Source organism: Uloborus diversus, chromosome 6 (assembly GCF_026930045.1).
Source record: "Uloborus diversus isolate 005 chromosome 6, Udiv.v.3.1, whole genome shotgun sequence".
NCBI classification, from domain to species: Eukaryota; Metazoa; Arthropoda; class Arachnida; order Araneae; family Uloboridae; genus Uloborus; species Uloborus diversus.
In genome coordinates, this window is record NC_072736.1 from 42901594 (window position 1) to 42921978 (window position 20385).

General features: G+C 33.0%; 1 protein-coding gene across 1 annotated transcript in view; it reads right to left on the bottom strand.

The window, feature by feature from the left end:
- LOC129224602 (pyruvate carboxylase, mitochondrial-like) overlaps positions 1-20385 on the bottom strand; it is a 119415-nt gene that overhangs the window by 86369 nt on the left and 12661 nt on the right. The window contains 5 exon segments of the mRNA XM_054859087.1: positions 6089-6251; positions 11783-11946; positions 15039-15145; positions 15503-15620; positions 17278-17423. Coding sequence (XP_054715062.1) covers positions 6089-6251; positions 11783-11946; positions 15039-15145; positions 15503-15620; positions 17278-17423 — 698 coding nt within the window.

The window sequence follows — 20385 nt, forward strand, 5'->3', positions numbered from 1 at the left end:
TGTACTCAGTCGGCAATTTCAGCTACAATCAGCAATTTTTACTTTTAGAGTGAATTCAAAGTTCACTATATCTTTGATAAAAGTTAAATGAAAGTGCATTTGGATAAATGGAAGTGCACTTTTACATTTTCTCATTTTAACAAATTTACAATGCAAATAATGAGTTCTAATGAGTGTTTATATTGTAAATTTTAAAAAGATAATTCAATCTTAAAATATTATTTAGAAATATCTGCGAAGCTGTATCACACATTAAGATTACCTGTGAGCAGCCGAGATGTAAGATTCAAATATTTTTTTCAAAAATAGTTATTCAATAAACTGTATAGAAACCCACGGAAAGCCTCAGTTTAAAAACACAACTACATTAAGAAACATGATAGCTTTGGACAGTGCACAGTGGACACATTTATAAAATTGAATCATCAATAAAAAAATTCACAGCAAAGTGGAGAAATGCATAGGGTGCCGAAGTGATAAAAAAAATTAAAATAGAGAGAAGGATTTTATTACAACACAAAGTCCCATTGGTATGTATTTTTAAGTGTTTTATTTTGAAACGAACTTCTGAATACACATTCAGCACCGTTTCCCCTTTTTCTAGGCTTATGGGTAATAAAAACCGAAATAGTATTCTACTCGCAGGGGTTATGCCTATTTGTCGACCACACAAGTTTATTGTGTAACTAAAGCAAGACATTTGTCCGTCAATTGTAACACTCAGAAATGCCGTCGTGGAGACGGCGTGGCGTAATCGCATGTAGGGGTGACATTAGAAACGTCAGACCTTCAGGGGTCTTTTCTGTTAAAAACCTTTCTCTGGAATCTGGAACTAGGAGCTCGAGGGAAAATTAGAGAAGAGTTGGATCAACTGTTGTTGTGTGCTTAGGACGGTCTGTCCGGCCCCTGCTGTGCCTGCAGAAGGAAAAGAAGGTTATTGGCGTTGGAGCCTTGAAGAGATACAAGTGCATTGAGTTTGTCCGGCTCCCGAGTTTGGCAGAAGATTTGAGTGACTATCCTGCATAGCTATTTTATTCATTATGAATTTCAAAAGAAAAAAAAAGACTAGTTAAAGTTTTTGAATTTTATTCTCATGATGAATGAACAATAATTCTCATTGTGGCAAGTAAGGAAAAATCTGAAAAAGCATTTTACTTGAATTTGAGGGGGAAAAAAAAAGCTTATTGAAATGCAGCAGAAAAGGTATGATTATTTTAACTAATATTTTCAAAGAATTATTTTAATCTTTCCCCATTTACATAAATATATATATATATATATATATATATATATATATATATATATATATATCTTCCGTTAAATATTGAAAAATAAGAGTTCTAAGTAAGTTGCTGGGATGAAAAAATTTTTGTGAAAAGTTTCAAAAAAGAAAAGAAAAAGAAGGGGGGGGGGGGCAAATGAATGTTTTTTTTTTTAGCTCTAAAATTTCAGAAGAAAATGCAATTTAAAAATATTATTTAGGAACATTCAAACATGTACAACATCATTAAAATTACCATTTACCAAACCAAAGACAGCTGAAATACGTTTCAAACATTTTTTCAACCAATAGAGAAAAAGAATAGCCAGAGCGTTATAGAATTGCATAACAAGTTTCAATTTAAAAAAAAAAAAACGGATAGGTAAATAAACATGATAGCTTCCTAGGGCACACCCGTGCAAAAATAAGGTAACTATGTTTCAAATAGAGGAAAAGATTCAAAATCTTGTCTAGAAAAGTCACACCAGTAACTCTAATGAGTGTTTAAAAAATGAGTTATAAAAAATTAAAGTAAAATGAAAGTTATCAAGAGATTCAGGATTTCTGATATTTAAAAAAAGTAACGAAAGGTATCTTATTAGGTATCTCTAAAAAATACCACCTGTATTCAAAATTTTAAACGTTTAACCCTACCTCAAGTTAAAATATAAAAGCTTTAAATTATCTTAGTCTGTAAGTTCAAAATGTTAACAGATTGTTTTAAGGTTGAATAATTTTGTACTTTAAACAATTAAAAACATTAGAGTGAAAATTAAAAATTTGGTCGTGAAAAACTAAAACAGCTAAAATGTTTTTTAAAAAGAAAGTCTGGAGGAGAATCTCCTACCTTTTTTTCTTTTAATAAATAAAATGATTTAGGGAAGTAGCTTAGGAGGGAGGACGGAGGAATCGCAGAACCTAACCATTTCCTTTTATCTTATGGTAATGAAATGTAATCTAAGTTGCGTTTTTAGAAACTTACTGCAGGAGGGTCCTATGAAATCAACGAAGATCGTCTGAAACTTCGTTCTTTGGCATTCAATTTCAGAAAGAGGTCGAAAGAGAGAGCTTCTGAACCTCGTTTACCACAAATGGCCTACAATGGCACTTTAAAGATCTCAATTTTCAAAAAAATTTCGATCGAAATCACTTCGTATCACCTTCTCCTAACATCACCAATAGTCGTTTAACGTTTAAAACTATATGTTTAGAACTACAATTCAAATAACGCTTGGGGAAACACTAGCCGATACTCCTTTCTTAAATCGTGTGGTGTAGCAAAGATTTTATTTCGGAAGAGGCCCAGGTTCTTAGGTTCTTACCTCAAGGAGATTATCACATTAATTATTTTTCATTGAATTGCTAAATTGATTTCATTATAGATAATGCTAATTATTTATATCTGCTAATTATTAATTAATAGTTGTTTAAAACACCAATACACTTCTATTTGTTAAGTCTGGGTAAATAGTGATAAATAACCTCAAAACTTATGCATGAGTTATATTCTTAACTGGAGGATAGAAATGCTGACATGTTTTCTCCTTCAGTATTTCTGAATATGGTGTTTGGGAGCTGACCTGCTAAGAACATTGTAAACGCTATGGTTTGCTAAGTTGGATGAGGGGGAGGAGTGGAAGGTCTTACCTAAAAATGTTTAAAATTTAAGACCCGAAAACCATTTTTGAAAACATTACGGAACTGCTTGGGAATCGGGGGCTCGCCCCCGAAAATCTTCCGAAATTAAAAGCCGAAAAACAAGGTTATAGGCTCTCTTAGAAGCGTCATGCCCTCGGCCCTTTCTCCCTGGGCGCTGGGCTCCTCCCCTGGCTACGCAGCTACCCAAATCCATCAAAGTTGTCTAGAGAATTTTTTTTTCAAGACTTAAGTCCTTAAAATTTTTCCGGGGGGCAGCCCCCAAACATCATTGCAGATCGCGTAAAAATACATTTTTCGAACATCATTCGCAGAAAATTTCCGGGGAGAGTCTATGAAATCCACTCTTTTCCCACAACACTAAAAAATGTCATTCCCCTCTCCTTTCCTTAATATCACCAATAGTGGTCTATGATTGCCTTTCTGGAACTTTAATTTCACGAAATCGCCTAGGGAGTCCCTGAGCCCCAGTGGAACCAAACATGACTTACTATCACCTGTTTAAGTCTTCAGTTTCGAAAAATTTCCTGAGCCTAAACTCCCCCAAACATCGTCAAAGACTGTCTAAAGTTTCATTTTTAGAATCTTCAGGGGCAGAAATCTCCGAACACCACTTTTTCTAGCTTAACATTACTAGCATGATATAACTCATTTTGCAAACTATTTCTCCCACACAAAGCAATTTCTCTGATTTGTATACTTAAAATCCCTATTTGTGCGCCATGGAAATGTTCAATCGGAATCAATGTACTCAGAGATAGCAAAACGAATGATTACCATGAGGGTCCCCCCTCCCCCCCAAAAAATTGTGTACAACATAATTAATTCACCATTATATTACAAAACTTTTTGAGTAGAAAATGTTCTTATGTGTTAAATTTTATATGGATAAAGTACATTTTCTTTTTCTTTTTTTCGAATTTTCCCAGAATGTCTCCTCCAAAATTCCTTGTAATTCCTCACTGTTGTTTTCTCTAGCTAATCTGCCACTGTCCACTGGACATCTGTAAATACCTACCCTGAGTGCCAGATTTAAGGGGAGGAGGAGACGGGGGTTGCCAAGGGCGGCGACTTTTAGGAAGCGGCAAAATCACACTATTTTTATTTTTTTTTCGTTGAAACTCAATTTTAAAACTTGAAAGATGGATAAAGGCGGCAGTTTCGATATTTGCCCCGCCTCGGAAAAAAAATGTAGATCCATCACTGCCTACCCTTTCCCCAAAAGTATCCTTAAATAGCCTAAAACTGTGTTTTTAAAACTTTAATTTCGAAAAACCTTCGGGCAGGGCCCCCAAACCCCCTATCCTTTCCTTCGCGTCAATAAAGATGGCATAAAATCTTTGTTTTTAGAAATTTCTAAGGAAGAACTCCCGAAAACCACCTTTTCTAGAAAAAAGCATATTGACCCCAGCGAAAAAAAGATGAGAATGAATCCACGGTCCTCTTGCTTCTTATATAAACCAAAGCCTAAAATCATGTTTTTAGTATGCCAATTTCAGAAATTTTTCGGAGGACAGCAGTCTATCTTGCCTTTAATCGAAATTAATGCATCCCCTTAGTAGCACTGAAGCACGTCTACAATTGCATGTTCCAGACTGCAATATGTAACGAATTCTGGTCAGAGACCCTGAATTTATATATATATATATATATGTGTGTGTGTGTGTGTGTACGTATATATAATGTGTGTACGTATGTATCTGTCGGGTCGGCAAAATGTTAGGAGTCAGTCGGCAAAATCAGTTTCAACACCCCCCCCCCCAAACGAATGTACCTGGCGGCGGCCCTGAAATTATCTATTCTCTGATTATTTAAAGAATTTTTTCCCAAAACAGCATGAAAAAGCAATTATAAAATTCAGATTTTAGCTTACGTACTTTGGAAAATACATCTCTTATTGATTGCTAAAAAGGTAATAATTATTTGGACACTCTTTTTTCAATGTCATAAATCTACCCATAGTCCTCGGTATTGGTACCTCATTGCTTCAATGATAACACTAACGATGAAAAGTTGAAAAGTCCATTCAACTCCATGTTTCTTTCGTCTCGCTGGTTTTGTTCGACATATCAGGAGAAAATCTTTACAAAAAGTGTGCAATACTCTGCTTCCCCATCGTTTCATTATTTACAGAAAAATAAACTAATTTTTCTAAATGAAGGCAAAGAAAAAAAGACTGCTCTAATGCAGGACGTTTTTGGGAAATGGTCAGTCTCATAGGCTTGATTCATTTAAGCGGCAAGTTTGATTCAAATTCTGCAATTTTTTAATGTTAAAACTGGATTTCATTTCACTTTTGAGGAATTGATTCATTAAAATGACTGATTCAATTACCCGGCGCTCACTGTAGCGGCATTATCTATAACTTACAGTTAATGTGTGTATTTATATTCACACACATGAATAAAGGGTGAATTTTACCTAATCTGATAAACGAAAGGTGGTGTTAGAGAGCCTAAGTGGAGCATAGATCCATCTATTATCCTCTCCAATTTGTAACCGTAACGTAGTAGATAGAAAAAAAAATGAGTCAAAAAAAAAATTCTGAGAAGAACGAATTCTGAAATCTTCGGAAAATCTATATAGAAAATAAATACACATTTGAAAAAAGCAGACAAAATCCTATAAAATGACACTTTTTCACTGAGATAGTAAGAAAAGGAATTAATTGAAAACAAGTTTAAAGTTGAAAGTAAATCAAACTTCCTTGGTAAAACCATCTATTTTGTATATTTCATAAAAATAATCAAACAGAAGTTTAGTACAAATGCCAACATTAAAGATGTAAGAATGCACAGTGCAAGGGGGAAAGAAGAAAAATTGATCAAAAGTTTTTGTATTTTTGGCAAGAATTTAACATCTGATGAAAATATAGGAGTTAGTGAGAGAATATAGGAAATATAGGAGAATATCTGACAAATTTGAAAATATAGGAAATATAGGAGATATAGGACTATGAGCCCTGCATATGATTTTAGAAGTAGTGAAAGTGATGAGATTATAATTTTTGGGATTCTATACCGAATAAATATTTAAAATATTAATATACTTTTTAATGAAACGGTTCCAAGGTTGTTGCATGAAGTGTTAAAAACCCTAAAACCTAAGTAAAATGATGACCAAAGAGTACATATAATGAAATGCTGAATTAAAAAATAAATTACAACCAACCTCTATGCGACCAGTGTCAGGCTGAAAATTTTTTGCAGGATCTTCAGTTGTTACACGACATTGTAGTGCACAGCCCTTTATATGAATATGATCTTGAATCATTTTTAGCTCTGGTAAACTGTATCCTTCACTTAAACGTATCTGAGATTGAACCAAATCAATCCTGAAAATCACAAGTTACAAATCACGTTATAAATAAACCAAAAATTTTAAAATAACAAAATATGAAATATTAGTATTAATGTTTGAGGGGGTCACAGTACCTTTCAAACATTTTTTTTAAATTTAAGTAAATTTTATTTTTTGTTGAAACCATAACATGCTTACTTATTTTGTAATCAATAATTTATTTTAAAAATTTAAAAATATTGTATACTTTTTTTAAAAAATTCAAAAAATTTTCAATTTTTTAAAATCTTTAAGGTTTTTTTGTTTTCAAACTAATATAAAAAAGCTTTTTGCTAAACGAGCACAATCACCATCTCTAAAAATCTGGGCATTCATTTGCTCTTGTGTTTATTAGAAAATTTTCTGTGATTAATTATGTAAAAAATCGTAATATTTTTCAAAAAAATTTGGTTTTTAAAGATATAGCGAGCACAGGGGCAGCAAATAGGGCGATCAAGAGGGGGCGGTCGCACCCCCAAATTTTTTGAGCAGAATGATAGAAAATGGGTGAATTCAATTTATGCAAGTCGGAAATCAATGTTCATTAAAGGAAATCTCGCTGATTCTCAGCAACTATTTGATGAAACTCGACACATTCTCAGACTAGAAAGTGTTTTTCATTATTTAGATGATGACTTAGAAATTCATGAAATATTTTCGGCTTTTTCAGAACATAGAAAACTGATAGAGAACCATGGTTAATTTTAACTAAAGAAGACATTGCCTCATATAGGCTAAGTATTTCACACTTGTATGCCTGTCCAGTGTAACGATGGTATGTCCAATATGAGAGGCTCGTGAAAAGTGGTGTGGCAGCATGGTTTTCACAAGAAATTCGAGCCTTGATATTTTACATTCACATTTACGCTCATTTTTTAAGTGTATATTTATTTAATGAGTGTTCATCGCTTTCTTCTGCTAGAAACGCATTTCAGCTGCTCAATACATTATAATGCTTTCATAGAAACTTCTTAAAAATGCATGCGATTATTGAATAAAAAAAGACATATCAACCAATTACCTTTTATGGGGCTCTATAATTATGCAATCGCGGAGTAACACAAGATAATCTTCATGAGTTAAAAGATAAAAACCACTTCTCTATAACTTCAAAGCAGTGATTTGATGACTGGAAGAATTATTGCAAAACGATTCTTTCAATGGTGAAAAAGTTCATGCCCTTCAGCATGAATGACTTCGTTTGAATTTTTATCCAATTTGTTTGCATCGGGAAAAGGTTTTTGTAAAATGCTTTACTCTATCAAAATCTATATCTTTAATCCGCTACTCGACTATTCAAATCACAGTTCAATCTACAATTGAAACTGAAAAAAGATTTTTTATAGATGTATATTTCAATCAATCGTGAAAATTTTCAAAAGAAACCTTCCTCCGAGCCAATTTTAAAGAGGCGCAAAAAAAAAAAAAAAAAAATCCACATGATGATGTGAAGTCAAACATTGATTTTTGAATATTTTGTATGAAGTAATAGATTCAGTTTCGAATGAAATTAACACAAGATTTGATGATAATTATTTTTCCGTATGATTGGCTGGGATTATGGTTATTTGGATTGAATTTTGAAAACGAAAAATAAAATGTTTCAACTGTGAGTAAAATTTTTAGCATGAGGCAAGAAAAATTACAAGCAATATACCGACAGAATGGTTTTCACATCCAGAGACTGCAGTTTCGTCCTTGTTACGGACTCATCAGTCTGGAATAGTGAATAACAGAGCTGGAGGCAGATGATATCTCATTGAAGCTGGAGAGCGCTGACATGACTAAATTATTCAATGATGAAAAGTTTAAGCCGCTCACAGTTTTTGAAGTAGCCTGGATGGTTTTGAAGAGTAAGATATAAAAAGTGTTTTCATACATAACTTTGTGTTACTTCAATTATTTTTTAACTCTTAGAATCAGCTCCGCTAGTAAAGAAAGATTTTTTTATGTCTCAGAAGGTTTGAGAAATATTTTCGAAGCACAAAGGCGGAAAAAAAAAAAACTTTTCCATTTAGCTGAACTGGCAAAACAGCACGACATTGGGCACCGATAGATTAATGACATGATTCCCTGCTCTTGCGAATGCCAAAAATCATGCATTATAACTTTTCCAAAAGGTATAAAAACTTTAGTAGCGAGATGTTTTGTATGATAACTTTCTAGTCAATGAATCAAAATTTTAATTGTTTCTAAACACTAATTTTATTCATGCTAAACCGATTTTATGATGACTTCTTGTTAGCTAATGTGTGTTTGGTTTCGCTTTGGGGTTATACATATTTAAGAAACTCGACCCCCCAGATGAAATGGTGAAATGCCGCCCCTGAGCGAGCATGACCTAAAACCACTCATAACTTTTTTAATATTTGAACTAAAGCGATTAAACTTTTTCCCTGGGTTTAAACTCGTGTTTAGTTTTGGAATAAGCAATAATTTTTTTTTTTTTTTGATGGTTTGATCATTTTTGAGGTACTGTAAAACCTTAAGCTGCTTCTTCAATTTATACATAAAATATCATTACATCTATCAATCATTTTTGGTAGATCCTATTGTTGTAAAAAAAAACAATTCATTGTCTTTTTTTTTTTTGACATGAAATCAGAACAGGGTTCATACCAGTGGCGTGCGGATCAATATTTTTTAGGGGACCAGTTGGTTACGGTAAATTACGATACACAAAAGTAGATTTATAGATATATTATCTTCCCTATTATTATCAACTTCAGTGTTATGCTTCAAAGTTGATGAGCGACATTGCTCACTAAGATGAAAATATATTCGAGTTTTACCAAACGTTTTCAACTGAGTAATGGTTTGGTAGTGTCCTTGGGCTTTCTCGTGACGAATCGTTGCCTTGTGGAAATTGCTCATATCTGAAAATCCATTGGCATTCCAGGCGCCTTTTTCCTTTTCAAAAAAAAAAAAAAACGCAGGGCCTTAAAATGCCGATTGTAATTTTTTAGCTTCGGAGATATTGCTAGGTCAGGAGTAGGCCTGCTCTGTGAAATTATTTGAGCTTTCTCTTGGAAAGTCAAAGCTCCGAACGAACGGTTTGCGAGAACGTCCAGCAGGCAGCAATTCTCTTCCGAACTTCGGGGCAGTCTGTACTGTTGCGCATTCTCCTCAACTACGTCCAGTTGGGGACTTGTTTTTTCAACCGAGTCCCCTTCCATTACAAAAGAACATCACAATGGACGCAGGAAAATAACTTTGACTAGTGAATTTGTTGAAAATTTGTCCGTTGGTTTAAAAAATGCGTGAAATAATCAAATAAGCTTCCGAGCGAACGCCAAGGATCTAACAAAAGCTATATGAGATCTGGGGAACAGGTTCTTAAGAGCTAGTCCCTCGGACAAGTCCATTTAAGATGTCGCACACAGGGGAGAAAGGGAGGAAGGAGCAGTAAAAGTAGCGCTTTCTAATAAACTTGTTTTTCTGCTCACGTTTTTTCTTAACAAATTATTCTGCAAGGTAATTTTTTTTTGAAGGAGTAAATATTTAAGGGACCAGCCTAGTCCCTCTGGTCCATGGGCGGCACGCCACTGGTTCATACACTTGTGTGGTCAAAAAAAAAATTCCGACTTTTTCAGGCTTTTCAGGTTATTTTTTTAGAAAATTCTAGGTTACTCGCTTCATTCAAAATTAAGTTTAAGTAACAATGTTTTCAAAATAATCAAAATTCTTTAAAGTAGCAATTAAAAAAAATAATAAAAAGGATTTTTTAAAATGTTTTCTCTCACAAGTTTTTTTTTTTTCTTTTTTTAAACATTTTGTTCAAAATTGTTTTCATTTGTACACTACTTGTTAAAAACAAAGTACTTTCAACTTATTTTAGCATTTCTTTGATCCCTCATGTCATGCATATTAGTGTTTTGCTGTAATCGTGCAGCTATCTTTCTCTGCTTTTGGTTTGCAATTCTTTTTATTTTTTTTATTAGTATGTAACACAAAACATATTGAGCAAAGTACAAAGCTATTTTTCAGTGTAAATATGATTAACTTGTTGCATCGATGGGCATACCAAAAAATGCATAATAACAAAAATCAATGTCGATCAATCAGTGGCCGATGTCAATAATCATCATCTTTTTTTTTCTTTCGCATATAAAGAATGCTTACATTAAGATTTAAAATTTTCTTTACTGGAAGATAATTAATTTTTGAAAATTCATAATTTAAAAATTCATAAATGCACATTTACTTTCAATAGTAGTTCATTGAGATAAACATCCAATTATGTTTTTGTAAATTTATGTCTACTTCCATCTTGCAAATGACCAAATGTGGCAACTAAGTAAAAAATTTAACATAAGTAGATTTTTGAATTTGTAGCATAAAAGTAGTTATAAATAGTTATCCATAAAAAACTACAATTGAGACAAAATAGTCAGTGTTTAGCACATAAGTGTCTACATCAATTAGAATAAAAAATGCTCTGGAGATGAAATTTCGCAATTTTCCAGAAAATAATTACGAATTATCCAGAAAAAAAGGGCACATTTTGCGTTGTTATCAATAGTTTGTATTGCAATTAACATCCAATGCCATTTTCAAAAACTTACGCACTTAAAAAGTCTTGTGTACCGCCATCTTGGGAGTGAGCAAATATGGCAGCTACCCCAAAAATTATGAATTTGTGAATTTTCTGAATTTGTAGCATGAAAACAATTTAAAAATAATAAATCTCCGTGAAACTACAATTCAGTTGAAAAGCTATAGCACATTTGCGTCCAAGGCAATGAGGATAAGATTAAGTTTTAAGAACAAAATTTTTCATTTCTGAAGAAAATTACATATTTAAAATAAAATTGAAAAACAAAAAAAAAAAAACAATTTGCAGCACATTTTGCGTTATTTATTAGTTTTTTAGTTAAAAAAGCATCCAATTTTGCTTTGTTTTTGGAAACTTAGGCACTTCTACTTTTACCTTTTGAATGACCAAAAATGGCGACTAGCACACATAGCTGAAAAGACTTTTCGATAAAAATAACTATTTTCATGATCGACCCTACCATCTGCAGGCTTGTGCTTCAGAAGCAGTATATTGTCTTCTCCCCTGTTGAGTTAGTTCATAATTCCTGATCACCTTAGGAATTTCTTTCTTGGGAACTATTAAGGGGCAAAAACGGCGTCCAAGGAATTTTTTTTTGGGTCTACTTTTTTTTTGGGGGGGGGGTCTTTTAATTTTTTTCAGGAAACATCGATAAAAATGAAGAAACAAACATGGTACAAAATTATCTGGAAAAAAATTGTCAAAAAATTTTTTTGGGGCAAAATTGGAAATTTCCCCGACTTTTCTCTGACATTTTTAACTATGTTATTTTCCCTGACAATTCCAGGTTTTCCCGGGGCGTACGAACCCTGCAGAAGCTTTTTGAAACTTATTTCTAACAAACTGATTTTATTTCTAAAAAACATATTCAACTACCCTTAAAAGTTAAATAATTTTTGAAAGGAATGATTGTAAAAACATTATAATTGTAAGTTGCATTTCCAAACATACAGTTATAAAGAAATACTAACCCAGTTATTTCTTCAGTTACTGTATGCTCTACTTGCAGACGAGCATTTACTTCAATAAAATAGTAATCTCCTTTCTCATCAACCAGGAACTCAACTGTGCCAGCATTTTGATAATTAACAGATTTTGCTAATCTCACTGCATCTGCCGTCATTTTAGCACGAATCTGAAGCAAAGAAAAGCAATAATGAGGACTTTATCATTGCTTTAATGAAAAACTAGATTACATAAAAGCAATAAAACACCTTTTCTTAACAAGAGCAGAAAAAAATAAAGACAGAATAGAAAAAAAATGAATAATAACTATATGAACTTATATGACTACAACATCAAAGACTCAATTAAAAATAATTATGACCAGAGAACAACTAAAACTGCAAAATAGATGCCATGAACAAATCTAATGTGCTGGACAAATTTTTTCTAAGAGCTTATTGGGAAATTCAGTGTAACATAGCTTCTAAAAAAACTAGTCACCAAGGTATTTTTTTTTTTTTTTGTCAGAGGAACTAGGAGACCGGGAGTTGTTGACATTGTACATATATACAGGGTGCTCTAGAATTACTGGAACAAACTTTAAGGGATGTTAGAGGGGACAATAACAAGCAGGAATCATGTAAGAATATATGGTCTCAAACACAATGCTTACATAGTACATGCACACAAAAAGGAGAACCTGAAGGATGCTAAACATATCACAAATTCGTTACACAAAGACTACTTTTACACAATATTTTAGCTTTTAAGAAAGGTTTAAAGCAGTAGAAGTTACAGTTTGTACCTCTAATGCACACATTGCAACGAAAACGAAAGTTTGTCAGACTGGTTTGTAATTGCAACAGTCAGAGCTTTGTCATTGCGATGCCAAATTTCAACTGCTTTAAACCTTTTTAAAAAACTAAAATATTGCATAAAATAGTCTTTGTGTAATGAATTTGTGACTGTTCACTTCTGGCTTCACATACTGGCTTTGCATGCATGTAGCGCGGAAGCATTGTGTTCATGACCACATATTCCATATGATTCTTGTTGTCCCTTCAGACACTGCCATCATTCTGGGACACCCTGTCTATATGCACACATACGAGGAGGAACAGCAATTGAAAATTATATAAAATCTTAGAAACCAGGGAAAACTTTCAGGTGTCAGACAAATTATTACTTCCTTTTACAAAAAAGGAAGTATTGTATTCGCGAAAAAATTTTCACTCAAAAATCGCCCTTAATTTCCATTTTGCTCACCCCCAAATGAATGTTGAGTTTTTTTTTCGATTCGACCACATGCGGAAAAGTGCCTAAGAATGTATAGACACGCGAAATATCCATTTTGACCATCACCGAGGTAATTACAACGACTTTTCTCGTGACGTCTGTATGTATGTGTGTATGTGCGTATGTGCGTATGTATCTCGCATAACTCAAAAATGGTATGTCCTAGAAAGTTGAAATTTGGTACATAGACTCGTAGTGGGGTCTAGTTGTGCACCTCCCCTTTTGGTTGCTTTCGGATGTTCCTAAGGGGGTCTTTTGCACCTTTTTGGGGGGAAATCATTGTTAATATCAATGCAAACTTAAGTGGTGTTATAATTTGGTAAACACTTGGTGACGTATCGCCAAGCTTTTGGTCGCCAAGTTTTTTCGCCAACTTGGCGACGATTTTTTTTTTGTGCTTCTTATAAATTAATTGTTCTCCTGCCAAATATACCTAGCCATTCCTGATTTGTTATTTTATAAGAATGAGATTAAAAAACATATATTCAGCTCAGTGGTGACTCTTTTTTACTTCCTTTTACAAAAAAGGAAGTATTGTATTCGCGAAAAAATGTTCACTCAAAAATCGGCCTTAATTTCCATTTTGCTCACCCCCAAATGAATGCTGAGTTTTTTTTTTCGACCCGACCACACGTACATATGTACCTAAGAACGTATAGACGCTCGAAATATCCATTTTGAAGTTTCCCGAGTTAATTACAACGAGTTTTCTCGTGACGTCTGTATGTACGTATGTGCGTATGTATGTCACATAACTCAAGAACGTAATGTCCTAGAAAGTTGAAATTTGGTACGTAGACTCCTAGTGAGGTTTAGTTGTGCACCTCCTTTTTTGGTTGCATTCGGGTGTTTCTAACGGGGACTTTTGCCCCTTTTTGGGGGGAATTCATTGTTAATTTCGATGCAAACTCAAGTGGTGTTACAATTTGGCGGACACTTGGCGATATATCGCCAGTCTTTTGGTAGCCGTTTTGTTGCCAAATTTTTTCGCCAACTTGGCGACAAATTTGGCTATTTTTTTTAAAATCTGGTTTTAATGTAGCCATTGTTGGTGATATTTAGAGAGTTAGAGAGAGAATCACATTAAAATTGCAATAATAGAGAAATAACATTAAATTGGTGTAAAAGGAAGTCATGTGATGCACACATCAGCTCGTTTCTCAAGTGTTTAGACGAAAATTCAGTGTAACACCACTTTTGAAAGATTTTTGTTCAGAAAGAACTGACCTCAAAGATATTTTTTTAGTTGCCCAAGATATGCTGGACTATGATTATGACTAAATCACTTTTAAAAATATATGGGCTAAGTTTAGCACATTATAGCTCCTTCATTATACAAATTGCCTGTTATAAGATAAAAAGTTGCACAGGAAATAAACATTATTGAAAACAAAGTTTATATTTCTGTGAAAATTTTATGAAATAGGATACAAACTACAGTCCAACCTCTATACGGCCCCCCGGACGGTGGAACCTAAGGCTTACAGCTAAGTGGTGGGGTGTGTGCGGAGAAAAGTCCAACCTTGATAACTTAAAGGTTATAAATCGAACATTCCTTTATCTTGAAGTTTTCATCAGGTCTCTAACTCTTGAAACTGTTGTGGAAACTTCCTATAACTCAAACTACCGATAACTTGAACGTTTTAGCTGGTCCCTTAGGACTTCCGAGTTATCGAGTGTTGACTGTATTTTGATTTTTCAGTTTGTTGTTGGTCCCCGAATGAATTTGCGATTGAATTTTTACTGGAAACTGCATGCAAGCTATAGTACGCAACAATACATGCATTTAAAATATGCTAAATAAAATTAATTATTTCAAGAGTCAAAAAAAAAAAAATCACAATTTTTAACAGGTAAACGCAAAACTTACAGAGTATTAGCATCATTACAGGTGATTACAGCATGGTAACAAATGTTCAGCAACAATGATGAAAGTTTGATATCGATGTTATAATTTCAACAATTCAAAAACATTTTTCAACTTACAGCAGGGCTAAAGTTTGGGGCAGGTGCAATTTCAACAACTTTTTGATGCCGTCTCTGAACAGAGCAATCTCTTTCAAATAAGTGAATTATGTTACCATAATTGTCACCTATAAAATAACAAAACAAAATTTAAATCTTTTATACACTACAATACAAAGTGTACACAAAACAATTTAAATAAATGCATAAAAAATAAATTAAATTTGTTTCTGACATATTAAAAATACCTTCTACAATTGTAATAAAACTAAAATTAATTTGAACATATTTAGCTTTCTTTCTTTTCGTAAATGAAATTTCATTTCTTTTTTAAATTTACAAGTAGGATAGGTTTATAAAAAATATACCTTTTCAACAAAAATATTTAAAGTTCAGAAATGAATTCAAATTTTGAATACAAATAACGAATAAATAACAAGAACTCTTCATTCACTGACAGTAGTAGGAGAAAAAAAAAGTTTTACCAAGTATCTGAACTTCTACATGTCGAGGTTTTTCAATAAATTTCTCAATAAAAACTGCACCATTGCCAAATGCTGATGTAGCTTCAGATACAGCTCTTGTAAAAAGTTCTTCAAATTCCTAAAAAATAAAGTAATACAGTGAAACCTGTGTATAACAATACTGTCTATAACGATAACCTGTCTATAACAATATTTCTTTTTTTTTTTGGCTCCAGCAAATTGTCAGTATGAATAACCAAACCGTCTATAACGATAACCTGTCTATTGCGATATTTTTTTAAAGTCCCAACAGTATCGTTGTAGACAGGTTTTACTGAAACTAACATTAATAATAAAAATATTTGTAGCAAGAAATTTGTAAATAAAAGTTTTTATACCACCACAAACCACAAAAAAAAAGGGGGGAAAGTGAACTAATGGGTGAAATAACATTTAACAAAAGGTTTTTTCCCCCTCCAAGCATGAAATGAAGCTGTCACACTGAAATATGTTCACATTACAGGTAAAGTTAGACAAAGTGGCAATTGAAAAACTTTCGAAAAAGTGATGGGAAAAAAAGTTTTGAACAGATAAAACATATTCTATATCTATAAACAGGGTGAATTTGACCTCATTTGCTAAGCAAAAAGGAATAATGAAAGAGCCCGTGTAGAGCCTAGAACCAACCATTATCTTGTCCGATCCCTAGCCATATCTGAGTTATGGGAGATAGAAGGAAAATGAGTTAAAAACAAATTTCTGAAAGAAAGAACCGATTTCCAGAAAATCCTGGCAATCCTACACACAAAAGAAGTATTTTTGAAAAGAGCAGACAAAACCCCATAAAATTGAACTTTTTTCAACAAGAGGGTCTCATTTTTCAGCAAGTTACAGGCTTTGAAACATTTGAAATAGTCAAAAATGAATTGGTGTGAAAAAAATCTGCAATCAGCATTTTCAAAAACAATTGCCTGATTGCTGAATGTGCGCTGCTTGATGCAACTTTAACCTTGGAGGTAGAAGAGAGTCCACACGCTTGCTATTGAGCTAAACTTACTTTAATCACCAGTTTGTTTGCACTCTCTCCTTCAATGAGGTGACATCTGTTTCCAGCTCAGAAAATCGCTATACCAGACTGATGAGTCTATAACAAGGACAAGGCTGCAGTTTCTGTCTGTGATAACCGGGATGTTGGTATGTTACATGTATATGCAAAAGCTTTACAATTCGGCTAAACTCTGAACATTTCAAATTAGTTCTAAATATTTAAAAAAAATTTACTATTTGAGGTTACGCAAATAAAGTAAACTTCTTTTACTTAAAAAAAAACTCATAATCACAACTTCAAAATGTATTCTGGGAAAAAAAAATGTATTTCATGGCTGGAACAATCAAAAGAATCTCATTAAGTGTTTGTAACGTCAAAGTGTTATTGCCTTTAGCGATTTTGGAGAAGATATGCAAGTTATTTTATGAGAAAGTAAAAAAAAAGGTAATACTAGGCATGAGCACACAAACATATATATAGATAGATACAGTTGAGTCTATCAGTGTTTTTATGAAACTATTTATTTTGTATGATAAATATGGAAAAACACTGCATGCAGATGTGGGGGACTCCAGGATCCAATCTGCAAACATCACTCCAGTCTTTTGGCAACTCTATGAATTTATCAGTAATCTGAAATAGCTGCCGTGCGCTACTCAACTAGTCAGCAGAGAAGAGAGAGAAAACATTTGTGCGCTCAGTCGGAAGCAAAACTCTCTTGAAGCTTACATGTGATAATTTTACTTACTTCCATTTTTTTCACAACTCGCATTCCACGACCTCCACCACCATATGCTGCTTTCAAAATGATTGGCAGACCATGTTCTTTCACAAAATTAGCAGCCTCATTTATGTCAATTATTGCCTTGTCTGTCCCAGGCACTACTTTAACATCTAAAAAGACACATTTTCCATTCTTAATTTTAGTTTTACAAAAATTTTAATAAAGAGAAGAAAACAAGTAAAACAAATTTGGAAAAACAATAGACAAAATATCCAATTTAAAAACATTTAACGAAAAATTAGTAATTAAGCATATGGGGGGGGGGATTGAAATACGAAATTATTCAGTTACTAGATATATTTGGGTTTTACTTTGATGGCTTGCTATTTGAATATTTATTGATCAAATTCCAACACTCAATATTTAGTTAATCTGATAAGGCTTTCTGAGAGCAATATTTTCCAAAAAATTAACAGCTAAGCATTTTTTATGTTGAATCATATTATGGTTCAGTAACTTACTGAATATACCTGCCTTGCCTTCAATATTCGAGTTGAACTGAACCATTGCTTCGGTCACTCGTCTGGTCTGAGCTAATTCTGTATTAGCTACCAGTTTGTTTGGCACTCTTGGCTTCCTTAAGAGGTTTTCCACCTCCAGCTCAGTCAATCCTAAGCCGGGCTGATGAGTGCTAATAAGCACGAAACTGTAGTCAGGGCTCATACTCTATTTCAATTAAAAAATTCCATGACTTTTCCAAGACTTTTTCATGACTTCAATAAAAATTTTCATGACCTTGTTATACAAAGAGAATAGCACTATTTAATATAAAACTTGCCAATTTTTCTGGAAATGAACATTAACAAAACTTTTACATGAATGCCACTGCCTCATTGAAGCACTTACTCATAGCAGAAAACATATCAGTGTATACTTAAACTAAACTATTCTTATTTGTCTTCATTATATAAATTTAAGTAAAGTAAAAATGCAGTTAATTGAATATGATGATGCTTAAATGTCTAATATGTTTGTTATAAACAGGCAGAATGATAATGAATGGGACAAAGGTTGAATCAGTCATCACTGAGTTTCAATAAATTTGCTTCAAAAGTTGTCTTTTAGTGTCAACAGTGCATTTAATCATCCACATATAGTCTGACCACGGATTGTATGGAAAGACAAACACCCATTTTACCCGGAAATGGACGAATCCATTATTTTTAACCCATGTCAGCTTTTGCACAAGCAGAGTCTCATTCAAATGAGCGGAATATGCACATTAAATTTTTAATTTTCCCCCTTATTCACATAGATTTGTCTTATCTGGACGTCTGAAAATTCCATGCAATCCGTGGTTGGACAGTAACTTGACAACAATTTAGTTCTGTAAAGTAAAGCCACATAAGTTAGTTCTTTATGTTTCAAAACTAGATATTTATGAAAAAAAAAAACTTTCAGTAGTGAATAAATCTTCTGATTCAAAAGTACTTGCTTTGTTTATTTGCACATTTTCAAGTGCATGTAAATTAATAGGTCCAGAAATTCCAGAACATAATATTTGATTCCTGACATTGAACCTAGCAGTGGGTCGCAGGGATTAGTTTAGCAGAGGCCGTATGTATGGGCACTAATGTTTAGAGTATTAGAATTAACATTTTTTCTGTCTTCTATTGCCTGACTAAAGATCTTTATTTTCTAAAACCTTCAACAAATTATGATAAACTCAGATAAAATTAACAATAAAGTTTTAAGAGTGATGGAAACGAACTTTGATGCAATTGAATTGCGGTTTTTTTGATCGGGCGTGGCAAAACCAAGAACGTGCAAGTTCGCTACTATATACAGAGTATAAAACATAAGAAATACTGAAAATAATAGTAAATTCAAAATGAGTGATGCTCAAACAGGTAAAATCACTTCGCAAAAAAAGGCAAGTGGCTGCGACAGAAGTGGATGTAATGAGATTTCAAAATTCAGATTTGATTTTTGGGATCGTTCAATTCTCCACTTTTAATAGCTTTTATGTGTCATATTGTTAAATCACTCAAGTTTTATAATGCTCTTTTAGTTACTGTTACTTTCTCTTTGTCCAAGACATTTTTCCATGACTTGAAATAAATTTCCATGACCTTCAGTGAAAATTTCAATTTTCCATGACTTTTCCAGGTCTGAAATTTGCTTATTTCTTTCTATGACTTTCCAGGATTTCCATGACCCGTACGAACCCTGTGCAGTGCTCGGCTGGAATTGACTGAGCTGGCGGTTGTATTTCATGCATATTATGGTTGGTTAGCAAATCATTTGTAAAACTTGAAGTTAAAAAAAGAAAAAATAATCTATTGGGCAAATTGGAAGAGTAATTTTTGGGTTTAGTGAGTAAGTAATTGAAAACTTTAATCAAATTTTTTTGGCCTAATGTCAGCTTGATTAATGAAATAAACTTATTTCAGAAATAATGCATATGATACTGCAATTTACCATGCTTAAGCAAACGTTTTCTAATTTTAAAGCAACAACACGACTGTGGTTCAGAAAATTTGATCAGAATTCAGCTGAGGAAAATAAATCTTTTAAAAACTAAATTTTCTGGCCTATGGGAGGATCGATACCATGACCGCCTTTTTTTTTTTTTTTTTGCAAGGAAAGCTCTTACCGAGCTAATAGGCCTCTATCTTGAGCTATGCACTAAAGCAATGCATAACAAAACAGAAAAATAAGTTTATATAGATGTCTCTACCAGACCCCCGAAGTGGTTTTTTGAGGGGGAAAAGTAGGAAACAAGGAATCAAAAATTAAAAAAGTAGGAAAAAAAATCGCTTAAAAAAGTAGGAAAAAATAGGAAGAGATAGGACTACACACACGTCAAGACGACTGACAATCATTAGTATGGAAAATAAACTAGTGGAAACAAAGATAGTAATTACAAAAATATGAAAATAAAATCTAAACAAAGAAACACCTTTCACCAATACAGTAATAAAATTTTTAAGTGTGAAAGAATAAAATGCAATATAGCGATCGCAAATAAATAAATAAATAAATAAATAAATAATAATAATAATAAAACTCCTATTTTGGTTCAATAAAACCATTTTTGTTTCAGATTTGTTTTGTCAAAAACGAAAACAT